At 36.6% G+C, this 27,957-nt stretch overlaps 1 protein-coding gene across 1 annotated transcript in view; it reads right to left on the reverse strand.

Moving 5' to 3' along the window:
* Positions 1–24,274, reverse strand: part of LOC122147420 (gamma-aminobutyric acid receptor subunit alpha-6-like) — a 35,653-nt gene extending 11,379 nt beyond the window's left edge. Inside the window, exons 1-7 of the mRNA XM_042769897.1 lie at positions 24,179–24,274; positions 23,886–24,004; positions 20,082–20,149; positions 17,362–17,582; positions 16,935–17,017; positions 11,969–12,112; positions 2,433–2,585 (exon numbers count right to left, since the gene is read on the reverse strand). Of these exons, the coding sequence (XP_042625831.1) occupies positions 2,433–2,585; positions 11,969–12,112; positions 16,935–17,017; positions 17,362–17,582; positions 20,082–20,149; positions 23,886–24,004; positions 24,179–24,243 (853 nt within the window). The 5' untranslated portion in view covers positions 24,244–24,274. The remainder of the gene's footprint in view (positions 1–2,432; positions 2,586–11,968; positions 12,113–16,934; positions 17,018–17,361; positions 17,583–20,081; positions 20,150–23,885; positions 24,005–24,178) is intronic.
* Between the last annotated feature and the right edge of the window lie 3,683 nt (positions 24,275–27,957).

The following is a 27,957-nucleotide window of genomic DNA, read 5'->3' on the forward strand; positions in this document are numbered from 1 at the left end:
CTTAAACATTCTGGGTAGACAAAAAAAAAAAAAAAAAAAAAAAAAAAAAAAAAAAAAAACACACTCCCAAACTAATTTCTAACTACATTGTGCTGACAAAGGTAGAAAAAAAAAAAACAATTAGTAATGGAGCCATTTGGAAGCCAGTAACCTTCCAAAATACACCAGGGCCATGTGTAGAGAAAGGGAAATATGGAAGCCATCCCAGAACAGATAAACAACAGATCATTGTGATCTCCTGCTGTGTCCATTCTGAACATGCACAGGACATCAAAAACCCACTCTGTCACTACCCAGAAACCCCTTCACTAAGCACACTTCCATCTAGGACATGAAAATCTGCTCCTCTGGCCTGGGTCCAAGCGCACCGTTCTGTTAGTAGCCATCTGAAGGTGGGTCATTGGTACATTTTTCCAGTGGAGAATGAGAGCATGCTATTCTCAGTATCTCTAGTGCCGCAGGTGAAGTGTGGAAGGAAACAGGAGGTGCATGCACGAGTGTACACGAGCATGAACGAGTGTCTGCGGATGTAGAAGTGTTTTGTTGTGTTTGAAGCAGATAGATAAGGTCACAGCACACAAGGGTATTCAGGACTGATCAGGCACATGGTGCTAAAATGCCTATAGAAATGAACAGGACAGTTTAGCACGAAGAAGAAAAGAGACTAGTAGTGTACAACTCCACACATGCACCACACACGAGAAAGGCCTTTTCTTTTTGTGCTGTGGTTTTGGCTGTACACAAAATAAGACATGAACATGGCGAGCTTGTTTCTAATTTTATGTTACAAAAAAAGTGTGTACATTCTGTGTGTATTTTGTTTTGTTTTTTTAGTCTTGTTTTCCAGTACAAATAATACTTATTTTTGTTTTTTTCTTTAATGAAGTATTTTTTTGTTGAGAAATAATATATTATTTATTATTAGAAGTTATTAAAATGAAAAGACTAATACTAGTACTTACCTTTTTCTTTTTCTTGTCTATCATATTCAAAAAAAAAAAAAAAAAAAAAAACCCTGGCTACGTGTTCTGTACTAGACTAACTGAGACTTGTCATAGCACTTGTATACCGTTGTTGTTCTCTCGTTGATCTGATTGTTTCTACTGTTCTCATTTGTAAGTCGCTTTGGATAAAAGCGTCTGCTAAATGATTAAATGTAAATGTAAATGTAAAACTAGATAAAATATGCCAGTGGGGTAAGAAAAATAAACTTAATTCAATGGAAAAAGTATTCTTTTTTTCTGACCCCATTGACTGATTTTTTTCTTTCTTTCTTGTTTCAATCATAAAACCCCCTAATTTTGATACACTGTTCAGAAAACACTCATTTGTATCTTCACTTAAGAATGTTTACATATTTTACTGGAAAACAAGACAAAATGAATGAGTAAATCATTTATTTGCAGTGTCTGAAACCATCTTTTGAAAATATGATTCAATAACTTTCACTGAATTAGAGAAAAACATTTTATATGAAATGTGAAACTATAATAGGCATACACTTGCTCACATTTTGTGTTAATACAAACACACAAAAACCAAACTCTCTCTCTCGTTTTCATAGTACTGGGAATCGCCAATTACCTCATGATACGATACACATGGTGACACATGTTATGATTCAGTAGCTCATGAGGCATCACAGCATTGTAATTGGATCAGGACTAAAGACTCACCAAACTAAAACACAAACAGAAATATCCCTACAGAAAGATAGATTCAAGTGTTTCACACTTATTCTGGGTAAAAAAAAAAAATGCTTATGCTCAACAAGGTTGCATTTATTTGATTAAAGATATAGTAAAACTGAAAAATATTTTTACAAATTAAAATAGCTGTTTTCTAATTGAATATATTTTAAAATCTAATTTATTCCTGTGATGCAAAGCTGAATTTTCAGCATCATTACTCTAGTCTTCAGTGTCACATGATCCTTCAGAAATCAATCTAATATGATCGTTTGTAATATTATAAATATCTTTACTGTCCCTTTAATGAATGTAATACGTCCTTAGTATGTAATATGTCCTGTAGTATTTCTTAAAAATAAAAAAGTACTGACCCCAAACTCTACTGTACAACAACAGTGTGCCTACTGACTTGTGAATGTGAGCATGTAAATCTGCTCTAGTTGTCGTATGATCATACTACTGTACATACTGTACAACAGAAAATGCAAAAAAGAAAGAAAGAAAGAAAGAAAGAAAGAAAGAAAGAAAGAAAGAAAGAAAGAAAATATTGAAAATTGTAAAATTACACAATGAAATAAAACAAAAATAAAAAAGGAAGAGAAGCATAAAGAAAGAGAAACGGATAGAGGGAACGAGGAAGATATGACAGAAGGAAGCAGCATTTTTGTCTGTATTTGCATGAAAATGGTGTTGGCGGCTCAGAGGGGGAAACGGTGCAGAAGATTTGAGAGTAACACGTACCAAAGACAGTTCTGGCGGGCACGGATTCCTTATTTATCCAGAAAGACACTTGAGAAAGGATTACAGTCATGATGCAGGGGATGTATGTCTGAATCATGAAGTAGCCAATTTTCCGTTTCAAGTGGAAGTAGACCGTCATTACCACATATTCACCTGAAAGAACAGAGAAACAGAAACATTACCCCAAGAGTGGACACACAAAGGAACAAGGTCAGAATGACAGCAAACAGCAAAGTTTTCTGGCTGTTAAACTGCGCTGGCAGATTCATCTTATTTTAACAGAATGAGGCTCAAAGCCTTATTGGGAAACAGCGCTCCAGTAATCAAAACGCATCCTGAATGCTCCAAATCTCTTATGTAATTTTGATCAAAAAGATGTAATAAATAAACAAATGCCATTGTTTTTTTCCCGCTTCTGTATCACTGAGGCGCACACTTGCTAAAAAAACCAAGGCTATCTGCAAGCGCTCATGCTGACCTTAACATTTAAGCTGACATTAGGCCTTGTGGCATGAGCAAAAATGGTTTTCTTTTAATCTAGTTTACGTTGTTATCAGATATTCTCCATATGCTTTGATCAGGTGACTCGGACACAGACCAGGTGTCTCTGAACATGTGCACACTGATAAGATGGACTTAAGGCTTGTGGTATTTGTAGCACACAGGACAAACGGTTAAGGCATAACATCTGTGGGGGCCTGATGTTTAAAATGTCATTTTCAATTAGAGTAAGCAGTATTAACAAAACTAGATTTGCATCTACAGAAAGAAATAACAGTTTTTGAGTTTACGGTAAGATTAGATTTCCGTGTCAATTAAATATGTTGTTTCACACAGAGCCACTAGCCCCTTTCACACAGTAATGCCTGTAAATTGCTGTAAAATTACCTGAAAGACTTTACCAGTAAATACAAAAATGTGCCGTTCACACAGGTAAGGATGTTCCGTCTTTTTTCTGGTAAAGCACCATTCACACATCAATTGCAAAATAATGGAAAATTCTGTGGCTTCATTAACTGGAAATGACGTCTAAACGGCTGCGCGTCCCGGTGTTGTGTTTGTAAACATGGAGGGGTTTAGACTGTCAGTGTTTTTACGGATGTTTTCATTTTTGTGTCAATGTTCAAATTCATGCAGCGCTTTTGGCCCTGAGAGGTCGTATTAGATGACTTTAGACATTTCTTTGACTTCCATAAACAGAGCGTCGTAATGTTGTTATTGTTGGAGAGTAGTAGTCTGTTTTCTGCGTGTTCTGAACTCATACCGGTAATAATGTGCTGCGTTCACACAGAGCACATTACCGTTAATTTTCTGGTAATGTTACAACTTCTCATACCGGTAAGTTGCCAGAACAAATTTACTGTTGTTTTATAAAAAAGGTCATGTTCACACATGATCTCTTAGCGGTAATTTACTGGTAATTTACCAGTAAAGACTATGTGTGAAAGGGGCAACCATTAAGACTAACAGTTTGTTCTAACCAGGCACAACAAGGTAAGTTTACAGCAGCCAGGGCTGGACTGGGACAAAAAATCAACCCTGGCATTTTTTGGTCCCAACAGCCCACCACTACAATAAGAATTGGTCCAGTCAGACAGCACCCATCTATGTACACTGACATTCAAAACACACACAAACACACACACACACACACACACACACACACACACACACACACACACACACACACACACCCACACACACACACTAACACGGTGTGTGTATTCCTACTGTGTATACCAGTTTAAGTGGACCAGTGTGCTCACTCGCTCTTAACTTGCTGTTAATAGTCAGTCAACTAATTGTCTACAAAAGGCTATCTACAAAAACTAGAGATGCACAGATTAAGATTTTTCAAAGGCGATTCAGACTGTCAGCAAATGGGCTGATTCTGATACTGATTGCTGATTTTTTTTTTTTTTTTTTTTTTTTAAGCAAGAGACAAGAAACAATGAAAGAGCACATGAACAAGCTGTTCATTTTCTCTATTACAGGCTGAACTGGGCTTTAAAAAATCTGTAGCCATTTGAAATTAGAAGCAACCACTGCATTTTAATCACAGTCCAAACGAAAATGCTACATATGTGTAGCATGAGAAGTTATTATTATTATTATTATTATTAATTTTTTTTTTTTTTTTTTTTTATTTATATTAATTTAAATTAGATTGTACTATAACAAGATTTAAAGCAAACAGTGGTCTGATTTTAAATTTGTGAAATTATGCTAAAAATGCAAATTCACCCTCTGACAGCAGGTGGAGCTTATGAAACAGCTCCAATATAGCATTTCCTGTAAACACGGAAGCGCTGCTCTAATAAATATTGCTTTAATATGTACTATTCGGAGGTAAGATGAAAAGAAAATGCCATATAAACTCTTCCTTCACAGATACATTCCTACTGTATAAACCTCCACCACAAATTAAGTCTTTTGAAATTGCGGACAGTGAATTTGCTCTGCCTTTAACATTACAGTATTTTCTCTGTTGAAGCGTTTGTTCTCTCCTCTTTGCGTTTGTCTTTATCGATATTTTGTCTTTGTTGTATTTCTGTTTATATGTGTTTTTTTTGTTTATTTACTTTTTTTTATATTTGTTTATGTTTATTTGTGTGGTGGGATATTTGTGTAGTCGGAGCAAGACACTTTCACATTGCGATTGTGTTTATACTGTCAGTACAGTACAGAAGAGAAACCAATGCACTGCTGTCCCTGCATGATGGGCCAAAGTATCGGCCCCAAAAAGTCACCTTTATTTATAGAGCGCTTTAAACAAAACAGATTGTGTCAAAGCAACTGAACAACATTAATTAGGAAAACAGTGTGTCAATAATGCAAAATGACAATTAAAGGCAGTTGATCATTGATTCAGTGATGTCATCATGCAGCTCAGCTCAGTTTAAATAGTATCTGTGCAATCATTTGCAATCAAGTCAACGATATCACTGTAAATGAAGTGTCCCCAACTAAGCAAGCCAGAGATGACAGCGGCAAGGAACCAAAACTCCATCGGTGACGGAATGGAGAAAAAACCTTGCGAGAAACCAGGCTCAGTCGGGGGGGTCAGTTCTCCTCTGGCCAGACGAAACCAGCAGTTCAATTCCAGGCTGCGTCAAAGTCAGATTGTGCAGAGGACTCAACTGGTTCCTGTGGTCTTGTTCCGGTGGTCATCTGAGACAAGGTCTTTACAGGGGATCTGTATCTGGGGCTCATCTAGTTGTCCTGGTCTCCGCTGACATTCAGGGCTGTAGAGGTCCTTTCTAGGTGCTGATCCACCATCTGGGCTGGATACGTACTGGATCCGGATGACTACAGTGACCAACTGACTTGGATACAGATTGGCTACGGTGACCTCGGAATAAGAGAGAAACAGATTAATATTAGCGTAGATGCCATTCTTCTAGCAAGTACATCGGGTTTTATGGGAAGTGTTCCCGGTTCCAGTTTACCTATTTAATGCAGCCTAAAAATCCTTTTACGGATTTGGATATTAGAAGCGTATTAGTGTGTTATGTGTAAGCCAGGTTAAAGAGATGGGTCTTTAATCTAGATTTAAACTGCAAGAGTGTGTCTGGCTCCCGAACAATGTTAGGTAGGCTATTCCAGAGTTTAGGCACTGTATAGGAAAAGGATCTGCCACCCGCAGTTGACTTTGATATTCTAGGTATTATTAAATTGCCAGAGTTTTGAGAATGCAGCGGACATGGAGGACTATAATGTAACAAGAACTCATTCAAATACTGAGGTGCTAAACCATTCAGGGCTTTATAAGTAATAAGCAAGATTTTAAAGTCTATACGATGTTTAATAGGGAGCCAGTGCAGTGTTGACAGAACTGGGCTAATATGGTCATACTTTCTGGTTTTAGTAAGAACTCTAGCTGCTGCATTTTGGACTAGCTGGAGTTTGTTTATTAAGCATGCAGAACAACCACCTAATAAAGCTTTACACTAATCTAACCTTGAGGTCATAAACGCATGGATTAACATTTCTGCATTTGACATTGAGAGCATAGGTCGTAATTTAGATATATTTTTGAGATGGAAAAATGCAGTTTTACAAATGCTAGAAACGTGGCTTTCTAAGGAATAAGATTTATTGATTTTTCATTAATTTAGCCACTGCATTGAATAAATACCAGGGGTTATGTTTGTTTTTTTCTAAAAGAGACGAAAAGTAATCAGATCCAGCAGTTTTTAATGCTTTTCTGTAGGATAGGTTACTTCCCGCCAAGCAATACAAAATACCTCTAGTTATGTTTTCCTCCAGCTGTGCTCCATTTTCCAGGCTGCTCTCTTTAGGGTGCGAATGTGCTGATTATACCACGGTGTCAGACTGTTTTCCTTAATCTTAATTAAGCGTAAAGGAGCAACTGTATTTAAAATGCTAGAAAAGAGAGAGTCCATAGTTTCTGGTACATCATCAAGTTGTTCTGAGGTTTTCTAAGGAATTGGGATACATCAGGAAGATTACTTACAAAGCAGTCTTTTGTGGTAGAAGTGATGGTTCTACAATACTTGTAACAAGAAGAAGAATTTACAGTTTTAGCTATATGAAGTTTGCACAAAACTAAATAATGATCTGAGATATCATCGCTTGGCTGCATAATTTTAACACCATCAACATCAATTCCATGTGACAGTATTAAATCTAGAGTATGGTTTCGACAATGAGTAGGTCCTAAGACATGTTGTCTAACCCCAATATAGATCAAAATGTCTATAAATGCTGATTCCAGTGCATCTTTTTCATTATCAACATGGATATTAAAATCTCCAACAATTAAAACTTTATCTGCAGCCAGCACTTACTCGGATATAAAATCAGCAAATTCTATAAAAAAGTCTGTATGATGCCCTGGTGGCCTGTATCCAGTAGCCAGTACAAACATCACAGGGGATTTATCAGTAACACTTGTTTCTCTGGACAATGTTATATGAAGCACCATAACTTCAATTGAGTTATACTTGAAGCCCGCCCTCTGAGAAATACTGAAACCATTGTTATAAACTGAAGCAACACCTCCCCCTTTACCTTTTGGACGTGGCTCATGTTTATAACAGTAATCTTGGGGGGTAGACTCATTTAAAATAATGTAATCATCAGGTTTTAGCCAGGTTTCTGTCAAACAGAGCACATCTAGGTTATGATCAGTGATCATATCATTTACAAAAAGTGCTTTCATAGAAAGGGACCTGATATTCAATAAGCCAGGCTTTATCATTTGTTTATCCGTATTGCATCTGTTTTTTTTTTATTTATTTTTTTTATTGAACCTCAGTTAAATTGCTACCCTTAAATTGGTATGTTTTTTTTGTATTTTCTAGTTCGGGGAACAGACACAGTCTCTATAGTGTGATATCTAGGGGAAAGAGTCTCTATGTGCTGAGAATTAACTGACTTCTGTGACGTGAGGCGGCTAGCAGACAGTCGGTTTGGCCAGTCTGTCTGCTTCCTGACCTAGGCCCCAGTTAGTCAAGTACAAACTCTAAGACTATGTGCCATATTTCTAGAGAGAAGAGCCGCACCACCCCAGGAGGGATGAAGATCATCTCTTTTCAACAGGTCAGGTCTGCCCCAAAAGCTCATCCCATTGTCTATGAAACCTATGTTATTCTGCGGGCACCACTTAGACATCCAGCCATTGAGTGATGGCAGTCTGCTGTGTATCTCATCACCACGGTAGGCAGGGTGGGGAACAGAGCATATTACAGTGTCTGACATCGTGCTTGCAAGTTCACACACCTCTTTTAATGTTATTTTTAGTGATCTCCGACTGGCGAAGTCGAACATCATTAGCGCCGGTGTGAATAACAGTCTTACTGTATTTATGTTTAGCATTAGCCAGCACTTTTAAATTTGCCAAGATGTCAGGCGCTCTGGCTCCCGGTAAACATTGGACTATGGGGGCTGGTGTCTCTATTTTCATGTTCCGTACAATAGAATCACCAATAACTAGAGCACTTTCATCAGGTTTCTCAGTGGGTGCTTCACTGAGTGGGGAGAACCTGTTGAATGTTTTGATCGGAACAGAAGAGTGGTGTTTAGACCCGCGACTATGCCGCCTCACAGTCACCCAGTTGTCCTGCTGCAGAGGCGCTGTTACCGGAACCAAACAATGTACTGGACTCCCTGAGCAAGTCGCATCCAAAGCCGTATATAGAGCTCTCACATTCTTACTGTCCTCAATTAAAGTTTGGATGCATGTCTCTAATTCTAAAATCTTCTCTGTCGGCCTAACTAATTCCCTGCATTTATCACATGTGAATCCCTCGTTGCCAACAGAGAGAGATAACCTATACATGTGGCAAGCGGTGCAAATAACAATAGCAGGATAAGCCATTACTTACCGTGATTGACGAATGATTCTTACCAGAGTTGTTTGATGAAGTTGTGAAAAAAATACGGAGTGAGAGAGAAAAGAAACGGAGCGAGAGAGAGGAGATGAGAAAAGAAAACAGCGATAGGCACGAATGGAAACACTAATGACAAGCTAACGAATGCTAACGCGCTGCAGGTGCGCTGCACTCGCGGATTTAGAATAAAAGCGAACAATCAAATTAATCAGATTAGATTGATAGATAATATTAGAAATATGGTGGGAATTAAGTTATATTTTATCACTTTAAACAAGAGAGAGTAATAGTAAGATTCTACAGAAAAACAAAGCTACACGGAGCTACGATCACCAGCATCATCATCAAACCAGCAGCACAGCAAACAGGAAGCAGGATTAACACTTTAAGTAATTCAAGTAGTTAAATTCAAATAATTTAAGTAATGTCAACGTGACACAAATAACCCTGAAATGACGAAGCTTCCCTGATACTCATTTGATACTCCTTCAGCGTGTCGGCCCTCCCGGAAAATGCCCTATACAGTGGGAAAAAATATTTATTTGATCCCCTGCTGATTTTGTAAGAGTTTGCCCACTTACAAAGAAATGAAGGGTCTGTAATTTTTATGGTAGGTTTAATTTAAAGGATTGAGACAAAATACCAAAAAAAAAAAAAAAAAAATTTGATTTGCATTTCAGTGAGTGAAATAAGTATTTGATCCCAAAGCAAAACATGACTTAGTACTTGGTGCAGAAACCCTTGCTGGCAAGCACAGGGGTAAGACCTTTTTTTTGTAGATGGTCACAAAGTTCGCACACATCTCAGGAGGGATTTTGATCCAATTCTCTTTACAAATCCTTTTCTAAGTCCTTAAGGTTTCTTGGCTATCATTTGGCAACTTGAAGTTTCAGCTCCCTCCACAGATTTTCTATAGAATTGAGGTCTAAAGGCTGGCAAAATCACTCCATGACCTTAATGTGCTTCTTCTTGAGCCACTCCTTTGTTGCCTTGGCGGTATGTTTCGGGTCATTGTCATGCTGGAAGACCCATCCATGAATCCTCTTCAGTGTTCTGGCTGAGGGAAGGAGGTTCTCGTCCAAGATTTTGCAGTACATGGCCCCGGCCATTTACCCCTCAATGCGGTGAAGTCGTCCTATACCCTTAGCAGAAAAACAGCCCCAAAGTGTAATGTTTCCGCCACCGTGCTTGACTGTAGGGATGGTGTTCATGGGTTCATGGTCAGCATTTCTCTCCCTCCAAACATGGCGAGTCAAGTTAATGACAAAGAGCTCAATTTTAGTCCTATTTGGCCTCAGCACTTTCTCCCGAGCCTTCTCTGAATCATTTAGATTTTCTTTGGCAAACTTAAAACGGGCGGTTCATGTGCCTTCTTGAGCAGGGGGACCTTGCAGGCACCTTTCTCATGATCATCCTTACCCCATGAGGCGAGATCTTGCATGGAGCTCCAGACCGAGACCGATTGGTGGTTGTTTTGTATTTCTTCCATTTCCGAAAAATCTCACCAACTGTTGTCTCCTTCTCACCAAGCTTCTTGCTGATGGTCTTGTAGCCCAATCAAGCCTTGTGCAGATCTACAATCTTGTCTCTGACATCCTTTGACAGCTCTTTGGTCTTGCCAGTGGTGATGAGAAAAGTTGGAATGGAAGATACAGATTGTGTGGACAGGTGTCTTATACACCTAACGAGCTGACATTATGAGTAACTTCTTAAAGTGTTCTTAATCTGTGCTCCACATGGGCACATAACCAATCTGTGGGAGCCAGAATTCTTGCTGGTTGGTAGGAGATCAAATACTTATTTCACTCACTGAAATGCAAATCAATTTCTAACCTTTATATAATGTGTTTTTTTATTTTTTATTTTTCTGGATTTTTTGGTTGATATTCTGTCTCTATCCGTTAAAATAAACCTACCATAAAAAATTACAGACCCTTCATTTCTTTGTAAGTGGGCAAACTTACAAAATCAGTAGGGGATCAAATCAGTATTTTCCCCACTGTATGCCAGATGGCCAGTTCGCCCCTGACAGCAACAAGGCCTTTTGTTGTACTAAAAGTGAAAGTGCTGCATATTGTGACATAACAACATCCAATCAGAGCTTTTTTTTAATATATGGTTATGGAGATTTTATTTACCAGTGGTTTACAGATGGATGACAACATAGATAGAACCCAAGCAATTGACAAAATGTCCTGTCATGTGATCAGGACTGGTTTGGACACGTTGCTATAAATGGTTAAAAATAAAAAAACTTGACCAATCATCATTCTAATATGAAAATAGATATAAGAAAGAATTTAGAATGCAAAAATTGTGATGTCATTGCCCTTAATGCTGAAAGTTCTATCAATAAAAAACTGTTATACTTTAAATAAATGAAACATTACAAAACCCCAAAACAAACTGATTCTCTCTCTTTTTTTTTTTTTTTTTTTTTTATTAAATGAGGTATATATTGTGACCTGAATTAAACACAGAAATGTAATATATAGAGATTGGTGTTTAGACTAAATCCCAACCACAGTGTTTGAGAAATATCAATACACTTCAGCATTGCAAGCACTACATTACTGTTCAACAGTTTGGGGGGTCAGTACAATTTCTTTGAAAGAAATGAATACTTTTCTTCAGCAAGGATGTATTAAATTGATCAAAGCTGTCAGTAAATATATTTACAATGCAAGATTTCTAATTTAAATGCTGTTATTGGACCTTACTATTAATCAAAGAATCCTAAAACAATGTTTCCACAAAAATTTGAAGTAGCACAACTGTTTTCAACATTGATAATAATAATAAGCAAATCAGCACACTAGAATGATTTCTGAAGGATCATGTGACACATGTGACTGAAGTAATGATTCTGAAAATTGTTTTCCATCACAGCAATAAATTACATTTCAAAATATTTTCAAATACAAAACAATTATTTTAAATGTAATAATACTTTACAGTATTACTGTATTTGATTAAATAAATGCAGCTAAAACAGTTATTTTAAATTGAATTTCACACAGTTATTTTGATCAAATTGCGGCCTTGGTGATAATAATAAGAGACTTCTTTCAAAAACAATCCTACAGACCCCAAACATTTGAACGGTGGTATCCTGTATATTGCAAGATATTTGTAGCAAAAATGTTGGTGTCACTGTGAGAGTATGTTATGTGTCTGTACCTGTGATAGATTTTACAGTCTCGCTTGACACAGTCTGTCCGATCAGGTCGTACTGTACCAGGCTGGACGATTCAGGTGGGACTTCCACAGAATGCTGCGGGCCTTTGGTCCAGGTGTAGATCATCTCAGTCTTTGGGTAGGCATCTGACACACAAAACAGAGCTGTCATAACAAGACCCTACATGATACAGTATATAGAATATATGTGAATATATGTGTATAACACTAACAATCAGACCATATCTGTGGCATTGTGTGTATCCCAGTGGAAATTAAAAAGACTAATGTGATTAAAAAGAGAGTAAATGGACACTCCTGCTGCTTTTTTTCAGTACAAATATCTAAACATTTTTAAATGACAATGCATCCACTAGAGAAGTAAAAATTACTTTAGATATTACGTTTTCCTTTCTGAAAAAATCTGATCAAAATTAAGTGCGTTTATGCTTCCAAACAAGAACAATTATCTGCCAATTATCAGTAAGAAAAATATATATTTTGCACCCTTGAAGTTTAAGTTTATTTTTATAACCTTACTGAAAGATTTTTTTTCTTCTTATTTTAAGCATAAACCTTCTTCATTTGGATGCATTTTTTTTAAAAAAACAAGACATAATACCTTAAGTCATTTTACTTCTTTAGTCAATATATCTTGATTTAAGAATGTTTAGATATTTGTACTGAAAAACAAGACAAAAATATTTAGGAAGAAACAAATGAGATATTAAAGAGATCTCATTTGTGATTTTTCTTTCCAAAAACTGCTGCAGTTTGGCAACAGGAAGAACAAACTCCACTATATCAACAACTGTCTCGTTTTAGCTATTTTTATTTCACCAAAGGAAATAAAGGAGTTAATACTTCAATTAAACATTTCTAAGAACATTATTACATCTCCTGAGCTATGAAAGAGCAATCTTTGAGCAATAAATCTTCCTCTGGGTATGCCTACGCATGGAACTGTGCGTATTAGTCCTCGAGCTCAGGGTCGAACGGTCGCCGCTTAGACACTGATCTTTCTTCACTGCTGCCCACTTCCTCCACTGTGCGTGCCAATCTCAAATCCGAGCCAAACAGAACAATCATCCTGACACAGAAATCAGATCCGCTGAGATGTTCTCCTGCTCGGAATCAGACAGATTTCATTTATGGGGGAGAAATCCATACATCAAACGGCTCACGCTCTCGGAGTAGAGTCTGACTGAACATCCAGAAGTCCGTCAGCATGTTCCCTGTGCTCCTGTCCTCCTTTGAGATCATCATCATCATCTCTATCTTCCTTAATTCTCTTTTTTTTCTCTCTTTCTTGCTGTCTCTTTCTCCTTTGCTTTTTCTGAACCCCCACACACTGGGAAATAGAGCGGAGGAAAGGCTTCCAAGACACCCACCAACAACCCCATGAAAATAGAAAGAGAGTGAGCAAGGGACAAGAGAGACGGGACAGAGAGACTAAGCAAGTTTTGTTCCAAAGTCACGCTGGGCATGACAGAAATTTTCAAAGGAAACTGAACGAACCCATGCGGGAGAAAGAGATGGATCAGTAAAACATGAGTATAATTACAAACTATTTTCTGAAGACTGGAACATGTCAGCACAAAAGTTTCTGTCACGATGCTTATGTTTTGTTTCTGGTTGCCAGGGTTATTTAAATGAACTAAAATAAAATCATTTTCTTGTACAAAATGAATGTTAACCTAAATTAATATAACAACCTATCTATATATAATATAACCTATAATAATAACCTATTTATAACTTGAAGTACCAAAATAAATAAAACAAAAACTAATAAATACTAATGAATAAAAACTGTTTAGACATATAAAAAGCTAGTAAAAATTACAAAACACAACACAATTACATATAAAATGTAAAAATAAATAACTAAATAAAAAACCTGCAATAGTATATAATCAATATTAATAAAATAATACTGGTGGTTACTAAGATAATCAATGAGTTACATTTAACATAAACATTACAGGCAAAATCCAGTTATTTTATTAGGAATTCATGCAATAAGGAGTTTCGCCATATTTTAAAATAAAAATCATGAATATGATTTACATTTTTTTTTTTTTTCTTAAAAGCTTAAGGTTTGCTGTGTTTGTTTTTAGGACTGTGCAGTTTTGTGAACACTTTTATAATTGTATTTCAATATGACAATAAATAATAATTGACTGTACAATAAAACTATTATTATTATTATTCTGTTTATTATAAAATTTTATTACTAAATTAAAATATTAAACAAAATAAATAGGGCCTATTACTATTGAAATATTTCATTGTAAAATAATAAACTGAGTACTTAAAAAAATATAATAATAATAATAATAATAATATTTTTATAATAAATATTATATTAATTTACATTACAACTATAAAATTATAATACCAATATTTATAGCTGCCTTAATCACTTCATTTTCAAATATTAAACCAATGTCAAGTTTTTATGGCAAAAAGTAGGAACGCAGGGCTAAGGAAGTGTAGTAAATCGCAAAACTGTGCTACAATGTTTTTTATAATTATGACAATACATTTGAAACTAGTAAGATAAGAGAAAACACCAGATCACAATATCAAGAACCATAACAAGCTTTGGGAAGAAGGTTGGTGTACGTTGTGTTCAAAAATTTGACCCAAACTCAGAGCAGACGCAGAGATGAGTTCTACTACAAACTAAGAGACTGAAAACAGCAGATCACAAGCTGCGTGTGTAAACGAACAAAGTGCGGTGCTTCACTCTGAAACATGCAGCGCATGTATTTATTTTTTAAATTGCAGCCTTTGATAATGATACTACAATTTCAGTTTTTAAAGTTTAGTACTTGAACAGTAAAATCACTAATCCTTACTCTTATAGTGACCCGAGCAAACATCACTAATACATGAATACAGAAAAAAGAGAATGACATGACATGAGAGAGGAGCAGAAAACTGTATCAGAGTGTAAAGGAAAGACTGTAAAATGAAAACGAGAGCTGTTATAGGTCTGCGATGTCCCAGGGCAGGAGGGAAAGCTGTGGTGACCTTCTCGCCTCTACAGGGGAAGAACAGCTCTCTGTCTAGATGCTTCCCCTCCGGCCCAGAGAAAGGACAGAAAGATGTATAAGAAGACAAAGAAGAGAGAGCAAGATATCCGTCAGCACATTAGCACAGTCACCACTAAAAAACCAAAACATCAAGATCGTCCTCCATCACAATGTCACAATGCGCAAGCAGGAGCTCTCTGGATTGATTTTTATCTCCAGATCTTCCAGCAGTCTCCATAAAAGAGCCCTACCCACCTGCCACATATTCCCATTTGAGATTACGCCTTCTTTTCAGATTTCTCTTTCTGTTCCTGAACTTTTTTTCCCGTTTTCGTTTTAATTTTTGCTGACCGACTGTCACGAACAGTCCTGCTGATATGGAGATTCTTTGTTCAGTTTTTAGAACCAGTTTTATGAACCAACCCTGTATTTACACACTTGGAGGAAAAAGTAATTTCTCCTTGTGGAGAGGAGCTGCTTTTCAGACCTCTAGGTATTTGCTTTTAAATTAAACTTGTAGCTTATATACTGTGTTTATATTTATATATGTATATTTTTGCATTTACTTAGCCAACTGTGAAAAAGTAATTCTAGATGAAGAACTGTTCAGCGTTTAAACTAGCAGCCAGGGAAACTGGCAGTGTACATACTATGCAGTAAACATTGAATACTGCATGCTATTTCAATTTAAATAAACATTTATTTATTTATACAAAACTTGAGAGTCTGACTATTAAGAAATATATTTTTTAAATTGTAACATTACTTGAAAAGTCAAGCTGTGCAGATTGCATTGTGGGAAGCAGTATCCCATGCAGTATGGTCTCCTGAACACTATAATTATTATTATTATTATTATTATTTTTTTTTTGGGAAATGTAGTAAGCAATTCAGCTATTACACATAAAATACACATTCTATTTACTGTATACACTATCTATCAAAAGTTTGGGGTTGGTATAGAAATTACAATTTTTATTCAGATACACTCATTTGGCCAAAAGTTTTAGTAAAGACATTTATAATGTTTCAAATAAATGCTGTTCTTTTGAACTGTTATCAACATTTATAATAAGAAGAAATGTTTCTTGAAAAGCAAATCAGCATATTAGAATGATTTCTGAAGGATCATGTGACACAGAAGACTGGAGTAATGACGCTGAAATTCAGCTTTGCATCACAGCAATAAATTACATTTTACAATATGTTCAAATACAAAACTATTTTAAAATGCAATTGTATTTTACAGCGTTAATGTATTTGATCAAATAAATACTGCCTTGGTGAGCATAAGAGACTACTTTCAAAATCATAAAAATTCCAACTTTTGAATGGTAATGTATACTGTATACTATATAGAAATAGTATGTGCAGTGTGCTGTTTTGAACACAGCCGTGTTTTGACAAACACAGTCTCAATTCAGAATAGTATTCTGAATCAGCCACCTTTCCAATGTTTGTTTTTGGTGTGTTTTAAGATGAAGTGATATTTGCATTCTAGAAAGCATTTGATGGGACAAAAACAAATGCAATTAAATTCAAACAAGTTATCAATAGGTTTGGCCTTTTCCTGAAAGCTTTTGAATTTTAAATTTGCATGCTATAAGTACATTTTGTCAGCTTTTAGAAGTACACAAGCATATAGATGAACTTCAATTCTGAATTTGTAGAGTCAATTAAAATAAACCCTTAAATAATCAATTCTTTTTCCCGTATGAATTGTTTAGTCATCTAACAGTGAAGAGAGAGAGAAATCCATTTTTTAAAGAAGGGAATATTTCAGTGCTCTTCAAGAAACACTTCATAAGTAATGTTCTTCTCCTCACTCCAAACTGCCATGTTCCTTTACTCTGAAATACTGTCTCAAATCATGCTTTAGTGTTCTGTAAAAAAAAAAAAAAAATCAACATATAAAGTGTAATCCTCACAGCTGCCAAACTTGAGAGGGCAGGAGTGGCCATCCATCGGGAAATTAACCAGTCTCATTGGACATTCTGCAATTATTGTCAACCTGTGAAAAAAACACAGATAAAATGGTTATAATATTGAGGATGTGATGTCCAGCAACACCTTCAAAGTTCTTTTCACCAATTAGGACATGTTCCTGGATCAACATCCTTTTCTTTCAAACAGCTAGTATTGTACTGTTATCCTTAGGGTGGCGTTTGAGGCTTCAACAACATTCATATCAACCGGCAATTTTCCACTGAACACAAATGTTGTTGCAGGACCAACAAAAGATGATCCAGGAACACATCCTACTTGGCATAACGTCAGTCACCCACGAGCAAACACAGTCTGCCAAACTCTTTTCAGCGTAAATTGAACTCAGGACTGGACGGATGCGTGCTGTACCTCATAGTGTACAGGATAGTGCCGTTCTTCATGATTCGGAAGAGTCTGTTGGGTGCCGTCATGTTGTGAGCCACAGATCTTTTGCCGTTCCTGAAGAAAGTGTCAGGGGTCCAAACTTTGGTCACCATCAGGTTATTTAGCCGGAGGATCTCCACCGGGCCATCGTACCTTAACCGCCTATCCACCCACGTCTGGCGGAAGAACACGTCCATGGTGTACTCCTTGAAGAAGGTACAGATATAGAGCAGTCAAAAGAGCATGCAAATCAATCTGATTTACTCCTGACAGAATGCTTCATTAGAGTGCTTCTGTAAAAAGCAACTTCTCAATAAAAAAAGAAATAAAATAAGAATCCACCATAATCTTGCAAAACCACTGTCTACACACTTAAACAAACACTTGCCCTCATGCTGACAAATTGTGCTCCTGAAAAATTCCCCTGCAACCCTTAAAAACAATCAAAATGAACCCTATTTACTTTTTAGAATAATCTCGGTATGAACTCAAGGATTTCTATGGTGCCCAGGAGCTGACAAGGTCAGTTCACTTAGTTTTTCGTGGCCATGTCATAATAACTCGGGGGAACGTGATGTTAAGTCGTGGCCACGAGATATTAGTTTGTGTGAACGTCATATTAACTCGTGGGAACTTGATATTATGTTGTGAACACAAGATCATTTTGTCGAGTTAACGACATCCTTATGTCGTGGCCCAGACATGCAATTTTGAGCAAACGACATCCATTTCTCTTGGCCACGGCTTCTTATGTCAAGGGAACGACATATTTTTCTCGTGACCACGAGTTTAATGCGTAAACAAACCTGCGCGACCATAGCAACTCTGGATTATCAGAGATAGATAAAACATTTTTATTAAATTAAAACATTTAATTTAATATTTGTATCATTATATTATTATTATTATTATTATTACATTAACTTATAAGAGCTATATTTTATATTTATTATTATATATGCTTATTTCCCCTTTCAATTTGTGTATTGCTTTTACCTTTGTAACATTTTTGTATAATTATGCTAGAATTTGCTAGCCTACCATATATTTTGCAAATAAATGCCTGACAATTATGCCAATAAACTTTATGATTGTATTTATGCCTATGTGTGCTGATAAATGAGTGTGTTGTGTTTTCATTTACAAATTAAACTATGTGAATGATTAATTCCTCAACGAAACACTATAGTGTTTATAATTACGGTCTATTAACTAGCCGAAATAAAATGAAATATTGCATGTAATACAGTCCGGTAGCCAAGGCCTATGGTTAATATAATAATTTAATAATGTAATAATTTATATAATAAATAGTAATTAAATATAATAATTTCTTAATTCAAAATAAAATATTAATGAATCCATCTCTGATAATCCCAGGTTGCTTTGGTCACACAGGTTTGTTTACGCATTAAACTCGTGGCCACGAGAAAAAAATGTCGTTCCATCAACAAAATGAGCTCATGGCCACAATATATTATCACATTCCCATGAGGTATTATGTCGGGGCCACGACAAAACTAAGTTAACCGATCACGTCAGCTCCCGGGCACCATAGATTTCTCATCAAATTCTTCCAATAAAGAGATTTTTTGTAAGAAATCCACTGTAACACTTAAAAATAAAAATCTTACTGATACAATTATATACAGTCAAACTGAATCCTATTTATTTTATTTTCTCAAACTGTGCAGATTCATCAAAAAGTATGCAAATACCAAAGTATGCAATTTAGTCAAGTCAAAGGTCTCAACATGAACTTAAACATTTTCAATCAAATTCCTCCAAGAAAGAATTTCCTTGTAAATAAATAAATAAATAAATGAACATGAACCCTATTTACTTTTTAAAGAAATGTCTCAAACTGTGCAGATTATTCAAAATACCAGAGTATGCAATCTAAAGTCTAGGGTCTCAATATGCTCTCAAGCATAAATTTTCTTTCTTTCTTTTTTTTTTTTTTTTAAATAAAAAAACCCCTGTAACTGTAACACAACAAGGTTGTGTGGGCAGGGAAAAATAACATTCACCAATAATATTATAGGATTTTTTCAAAAGCCAATCAAGTCCACTGTAAATATGAATTTTTCAAAGTTGTGAATAAAACAAAGACTGCTGGAGCATGTTTTACAATTAAATACAGTTTCTTTCTTTTTTTCTACTTGTGTTGTGTTGCTTGACATTTCTTTGTAATTATTTTTTTGTAATTATTGGAGTGAAAATTGTTTCTAGACTTTTTTTTTTCTCAGTTTACTGGAGAAAACCAGCTGAATATTATATGAATATATTCACTTGGAAACATATAACAATACGGAATTTTGTGCATTCCTTTTTGCTGGTTTTAATATTGCAGGTGCCAATCTGCTCTAAACACTGTAAGTTTGGTCACATTTAGTGCTGTTATGCTCTTGTGCGAGGTGCTGAACCTCATATTCTTCTCAGGGAAAAAAATACCTGCTGAAATTGTTGACTCAATCACAAATTTTATATATATATTTTAACCTCTGCCACACAGTACTTGATTCACTCTGACTAAGCAGATACCTTGCTCTGATCTAAATGGCAAGCTGCCTGAATTATTAATTTTAATCATATCTCAGTGGATGGATATGACACCTTATATAACAGCTGCTTGTGCACACATACATGTACTCACACAAATCCAACCTGTTCACACATAATCATATACATCTCAGAGCACTCACCATCTCCACGTCGGAAACTGGGCCGAAACTTGTGACGTAAATATCGGTCTTCACTTCTGTCACTGGACCTGGTCGGACACAGAAATCAGAATCACATTAAACCTCTTATGACTAGAAACTGATCTGAAAGAAATGCACAAAACGTATGTGATCTATGGATGTGACCCAAACCAGATATTACCAAAATAAATAAATAAATAAATAAATAAATGGATTAACACAGCATTGCTTTTGCTTTTTTGCTCTCAGGTCAACATGAACCCACATTCTCGACTCACTTGCCTTCTTAAATGAGAAAAAAATGCTGGGCAGGTCTTTTTTGATCAATCAGGAACTTATTTGATGATAGTGTGTGTTTCATATCAGAATGGAATCAGAGCTAAATGTGAGTCATAGCGGAGTGGAAAATCTGTAGTTATTTGCTAATACTGCATAACCTTTATGACAATGTTAAGCAGCATTAGATAACAACTCCTTGGTGCATTACCTACAGTATTATGGTAGTCTAAAACAACACCTAAACAGCTATTTGGCTAAAAGGAATAGTTCACTCAAAGATGATAATCTGTGGAAAATTCACCCTCTGGCCATCTAAGATGTAGAGGAGTTTGTTTCTTCAGAAAATTTAGCATTACATCACTTGCTCATCAATGGATCCTCTGCAGTGAATGGGTGCTGTCAGAATGAGAGTCCAAACAGCTGATAAAAACTGACTTTTTCACTGAATAAAGCAATATTATGGATAGAGGACTCATATTTTATCCAGAAGCAAAAGTTTGAAGTTCAGAACATTGTAGCAATGGGTTTGTTTTCATACAGCATTTTGCTTCACTAGACGTTAATAGATGGAATCATGGATTATTTGTGGATTATTGTGATGTTTTATCAGCTGTTTGGACTCTCATTCTGACGGCACCTATTCATTCCAAGATGATCCATTGGTAAGCAAGTGACGTAATGCTAAATTTCTCCAAATGATGAAGAAAGAAACTCATCTTCATCTTGGATGTGACATCAGCCAAAAGGAAAGTTAATTCTGAGGTAGATTATACAGATTTCTTTCTTAAAAACCTACACTGCCAAGTACTTCACAATATGACCAGGATTTTGTATTAGGAAAGGAAATAGCGTCAGTTTGGATTTCAGTTTTCCCGGTTTTCTCTGACTGAAACCATTTCTCATTTATTTATCTACTTTTACCAAATTCTTGTGGAGAGAAAAATGAAATAATTAATAAACAAATAAATAAAGAATAAAGTGTCACTGAAAACAGACTCAGGCACTCAAAGCTCTAAATCACATGATATCACTGAACCGTCTCATTGGCTGAACTTGTGAGGGTTAAACTCTTAATGTTCTAGAGGTTCTCTGATAGATGCTTGAGTAAATCACTTGAGAGAGAAGTGCCTTCAGTCAAACACAAGAAAACGGATCATCTGTCATTAAACAAAGTTTAAACTCTGAGCATCTCTCACAAGTTGACAACCATGAATCCTACAGAAATATGAAAGACAGGAACAATCTCACTCAGTCCAATGCACACAAAAATAAAAAAAATAGATCTTTTTAATATCTCAAATGTTTCTACAACACAAAGGAGATTAAACTGAGAGTAAAAGGAGGTTTCTTAGGTCTCCAGCTTTCAGATGCATCTCCTCTAGAGATTTAAAAGAGATCTCAACAGTCCCTAAAACCGTGCAGATTTGCCAAAAAGACCAACGTATGCAATCACAAGTCAAAGGTCTCAATATGAAACATTTCTCATACCAAAGCTGCTTTTCACATTCACTTTATCTATACGCTTACTGCGGGACAATTATCTCATTTGTTTCTATTGAAACACAGAAGGAAGATTTTCACACAGCTTTTATTTTAAATACAGTTCATGCAATGTAAAAATTATTATTAGTAAAAATTATTATTATTATTATTATTATTTTAGAGTTGTAAATAAAACAATGATTACTGCAGTGCATTTTGCAAGAAAATAATAATTCAGTCTTCAAAATTTCACATTTAATTTAGTGTTACTTGCTGTTTCTTTGTTATTATGTGCAAAATGTAGCAATTTCTGAGAATTGTTAGAAATATTTGTGAAATTTGTTTTAAAGTACTGTAAATCCTGCACCTCTTTTCAGTAGTGATTAGTCATGCTCTAGAAAGTTCCAAAAAACTAAAAAAAATATATATATATTTTAAATGTGAAAAAATAGTCCACATGACTCATGCTCTATGTTCCAAGTCATCTGAAGCCATAAGACAGCTTTTATGAGAAACAGTAACTCAAAATTTAGCTTATCATTTACAAAAGAAAAAATCTTTCCTTCAAGCCACTGATTTCGGAGGGCTTGGAATATAGTGGACAAGTAGTATGGACTAATTTTTTTTGTGCTTTTTTTCATATGCACCAGTGATCCAAATTTGCTATTTTTATGTTCCACAGAAATAATAACAGATTTGTAACAACATTAGAGTGAATTTTCAATTTTGGGTGAATTACATAAAACAGTATATTTTGAAAAGTGTATTTCTTCAAACCCAAGTCCTCATGGTGCAACAATCAGACGACAACAACAAGGCCAGTGGTAAGAGACTAACACCCGAGCCCTGATATCTATCATCTCTGAAGCAATGGATTCTTTGGCAAGGGAAACTCATGCGATCCTACTAGAACTGTGAACCCACACCATCTAGCTGAGAGCTGATCAAGCCCCTCCAGCCTGATCTAGCTCCGCTAGAGAGCTCTTGTCATGTGAAGGTGGGTGTGTGCTGCTCTGTTTGGGAGAGATGTGCTCTCTGCCTCTTCACTAAAGTTACATAAAAAACCAGAGCTTCATTCCCTGAGCTCCAATCACATCCTGGCATTACGCATAGAGAACCACAGTCTTTGATTTGATTATTTATTTCTTTGGGTTAAAAAATTAAATGAGGGAAAGGAAATGCAACTGTGATGTGTGCAGCAAGTCTTGATGTTTTTCTTTATATAGTAACTTTCATCCATAAGTCATTAATCAATATTATATAATGATTAATAAATCACTAGCTCATGTTTCTAGGCTGAAAATATTTAATTCCATTTCTAACAATTTGCATGCAGACAAATTAATGATCTCTAAAGCATCATATAATCTAATATGCGGTTTTGCTTTTTCATGCTATAAATAAAGACATAAAGTGTTCAATTTTACACGCGAAGTTTAATATCCAGATATTTTGGGGCTATTTTTTGGGCTATTTTTAAATTTTTCCAAGCACACTCTAAGAGGTTAATTCTGAAGTTTTTAAGCACAATGACCACAGTCAAATCTTCCGTGATATTGTATTCAAAAATAGAGCAACGTTATTCGCTCAAGACCAACCTTTACACAGCAGCGAATAATTTGGCTTCGCAAAACAGGTTAAAACGCTGATGCGCGCTGTTTAAAGATAGGAGAGTGTGGGCAAAGTGAGCGGTTTACGCAAACAGGCGAACATCTGTACTCTTCCTACTTAAAATGTGTGCATTAAGCGGATTCCTTGGCGCGATTACATAACTAAACTCGCTTAAAGGACCAAACGGCACCGATAACAGATACATGGAGAGCAGAGAAAGAAAGTGGGCAGCAAAAGGACATTTGGAGTTGGCTTACACCTCCATCTCCCCTCAGAGGACACCAACCCTCACCAAACAAACAACACTTGGTAAACAGCATGCGACCTGCGTAAAAACACAACATTTGGAGAGCTTGTTTTGCGCGAGAAGCTTTAAAAGCAACGTGAGCTTTTTTTTTTTGGCCAAATGATTGTGAAGATTTTGGCACGTACCCCCAAATCCAGGTCGGAGCCTGTTGTCGTATCCATCCAGAAGTCGGTCCAGAATGCGTGTGAAATTTTCCGGGTATAATTTCTCATCCTTTCTGATCTGTCCAGATATTCTCTTTATGCTAAAAACAACACAGAGCAAACTGTAGCATTTTAACATTGCGCACACATGAAATAAACGCCTATTTTTCGTATCAATCAACTGCACAAACAGTTCAAAGACGCCCGGGTTTGTCGTTTGTAACCTCGAGGCGTAAAGATGCCATGCGTAACGCTCACATCCAGTTGGAACTCACCAAGCCGCCACACACAGAAAGTAGAGGAGAGTGGAAATAGAAGTGGGGTACATCGCAGTCACCATCTCCCTCCTTCTTGGCAGAAACCATGTTTACATGCCATTCTTTAAGCCTTCTTCACATTTCCCTTCGCCAAACGTCCCGAGGAAAGATCGAGGAATCGTGCGCAAACACCGCGCAAGATGCGCTTCACCATCACCCGCAAAGCCGTGCCAGCGAAGCATCCAAATCCAGAACTCGCTCTGCGCCCGATGGATTGCCTACATCCAACCCCGATCTCAGTGGTTAAGAGAAGCATATGGTGAAGCATCATGTGGAATCGTGCGTCTCGCTGTGAGGAGGTTAGAGGGGAGAGAGTAGAGGACGCGCTGGGTTCCTACACACTCGCCTTAGTGCCAAAACTGGGACGTGTGTCCGACGCGCAACACACTCACGAGCGCACTTAAGAGAAGTCTGCCTGCGAACGTTTGTACAATATCACTTTGGTGATGTAGTGGCAGCATTGCGCATGAACTCACTTTACTCTGCAATGCTCACGTCCGATCTTGCCCGTGGTAAACTTTGACTTAGGGGGACAGGTGTTATTTATCTTGGCAACTAAAAGGTGCAAATTTGAATTCTGGCGTTCTTGGTTTATAATTGAACCCACTTGCATTACAAGATTAAAAGCTCCTTCTCTCTCGAAAAAGAACAAACTTATACGGGCTTGCCAACATTACAGCATATTGAAATGGGGTCAGTGTTTGTCGCAACGCGGTAGTTACACACACGCTCCGCGCACAAGCCAAGGTACAGTCACACTGTACAGGAAGTAGGACACCACCACACGCAGCTCCTGTACACCTGGGACGGGACAGTCTTCGATGTAGTATGCGTGTGTGTGTGCGCGTGCGTGCTGTCCTGCGAAGAACATGCTTGGTTTCCATCCTGGTCCCACATTCGATGGTAACCGTTCTTAACCGTTAAAAGAAAAGCTAATTAACTCTTGTTTTTTTTTTTTTTATTGCCCAGATATTATAATGAGACACAAGCTGACACACTACACATGCATAATGACTCCAGTCTGTCACTATCACAGCCTATATAAAGCATCAGATTCGAGCTGATCCAGGATCAGCTACTGTGCCGTATTTAGTTGGCTATAAAAAGCAAAACCTTATCCTCAATCAGCACTCTTACTCTGGTTTATAGAGTATGATCTGTGGGCAGCTGGTGGCGTATTCACCGGCCTTATTCTCACAGGTTGTTCGTGTGTGAGAAAAAAGCTTATAATATACATAATGAGCTAGAGGTGGCACTCTAGTGTAACATCACATATGAATATGTGGTAAAATAATGGAGACTACAGAATTCTATTAGCTTTCCATGTGTTTTGAGTGAAGAAACCAGCTAGAAGTTTGCAATTAAAGTTGTCATCTTCATTATTAATTAGAGAGAAATGTTTAAATGCGCTTCTCTTTCATGTCAAGTTTTCATGTCATGTGCATGTTATATTTATATATATATATATATATATATAGATATATATATCTTATATATATCTATATATATATATATATATACACACACTCACTGGCCACTTTGGTACACCTTACTAGTGCCGCCGGGTTGGACCCCTTTTGCCTTCAGTACTGCCTTAATTCTTCGTGGCATAGATTCACAAGGTGTTGGAAACATGCCGCAGAGTTTTGGGTCCATATTGACATGATAGCATCACACAGTTGCTGGCAGATTTGTCGGCTGCACATCCATGATGTGAAATTCTCCCGTTCCACCACATCCCAATGCTGCTCTATTGGATTGAGATCTAGTGACTGTGGAGGCCATTTGAGTAAAGTTAACTCATTGTCATGTTCAGAAACCAGTCTGATATGATTTGAGCTTTGTGACCTGGAGCATTATCCTGCTGGAAGTAGCCATCAGAAAGATGGGTACACTGTGTAGTCATAAAGAGATGGACAGGGTCCAGCAACAATACTCAGGTAGGCTGTGGTGTTTAAACAATGCTCAATTGGTACTAAGGGGCCCAAAGTGTGCCAAGAAAATATCCCTCACACATTACACCACCACCAGCAGCCTGAACCGTTGAGACAAGGCAGGATGGATCCATGCTTTCATATTCTTTACGCCAAATTCTGACCCTTCCTTCTGAATGTCGAAGCAGAAATCGAGACTCATCAGACCGGCAACGTTTTTCCAATCTTCTATTGTCCAATTTTGGTATACCTGTGCAAATTGTAGCCTCCGTTTCCTGTTCTTAGCTGACAGGAGTGGCACCCTGTGTGATCTTCTGCTGCTGTAGCCCATCTGCTTCAGGGTTCGACGTGTTGTATTGCCGTTCAGAGATGGTATTCTGCATACCTTGGTTGTAATGAGTGTTATTTGAGTTACTGTTGCCTTTCTATCATCTCTAACCAGTCTGCCCCATTCTCTTCAGACCTCTGACATCAACAAGGCATTTTCGTCCACAAAACTGCTGCTCACTGGATATTTTTCTCTTTTTGGACCATTCTCCTGTAAACCCTAGAGATGGTTTGTGCGTGAAAATCCCAGTAGATTAGCAGTTTTTGAAATAATCAGACCAGCCCATCTGGCACCAACAACCATTCCACGTTCAAAGTCACTTAAATCCCCTTTCTTCCTTCTTCCCTTTTCTGATGCTCGGTTTGAACTCAGTTTAAACTTCGATATTGATGTCGTCTTCACCCATATATATATATATGCCTAAATGTATTGAGTTTCTGCCATGTGATTGGCTGATTAGCAAATTGTGTTACCAAGCAATTGAATAGGTGTACCTACTAAAGTGGCTGGTGAGTGTATATATATATATATATATATATATATAATATATATATATTAGATTGATTATGATGGTGAAGAGAATACGACTTTGGAGGCTTGTCCTAAGAGTCTGCACACATCAAAAAAATGTGATATTTGTGAATATTAATTTTATTTATTTGTACAGTGAATTCGGCCAAATTTTGCATTGTTCATCAGTGCACATTGTTCTGAAGGTAATATAAATTTTTTTATAATCTTTCATTAAAACATAAAAGCTTTATCCACTTTTCAAATTATTTTTTTTCTGTTCTGCTGATGTTACCAAGCCTGCATGTATAAGAAAAATTATATTCATAATATTATTAAAAATCCATAAAAAAAGTTTTTTTTTATGTTTTTTTTAATGAAATCAAGACTTAGTTATAATGAATGATATTTACATGCGAATACATTTGGTCAACAAATAACAGAGAGGGGGAGTGCTCTGGAAACCTGTTTGAAAGCAGTATTTTTTTATGCAATTCCTTTAGGTGCAGCTAGATGGACAGAAATTACACACTTCACCTCCAAATATAAAGCTAACGTGCATAATTGTATTGAAATATGATCAGACATGTTATAGGCTTTGCTGGAGATCTGGCCATTTAGGGCAGTTCATCAAACTGCACACCTGCACTGTAAAATCTTGCTGAGCACACCTCAAGTATTCTCATCCACCTGGTAAATTGACATTAATGTGATTTGAACTGATTTTGTAAGAATGTATCTGATAGTATAAACTTGACTAGCTTAAAGGTGTGGTTTTATTTGTGAGTTTTAATTTTTTTAAACTTTAGTTAGGTGTAGTAGAGCATATAAACAACTTCTGCAAAGTTATACAATGCTCAAAGTTCAATGCAAAGGGAGATATTTTCTTTTAAAGAAATCACTGTTTAAGGACTACAAAAAAAGCTGGTAAGGACTACAACAAGCTTTTTCCTGGGTTTGTGAAA

Source organism: Cyprinus carpio, chromosome A14 (genome assembly GCF_018340385.1).
Source record: "Cyprinus carpio isolate SPL01 chromosome A14, ASM1834038v1, whole genome shotgun sequence".
Classification (NCBI taxonomy): domain Eukaryota; kingdom Metazoa; phylum Chordata; class Actinopteri; order Cypriniformes; family Cyprinidae; genus Cyprinus; species Cyprinus carpio.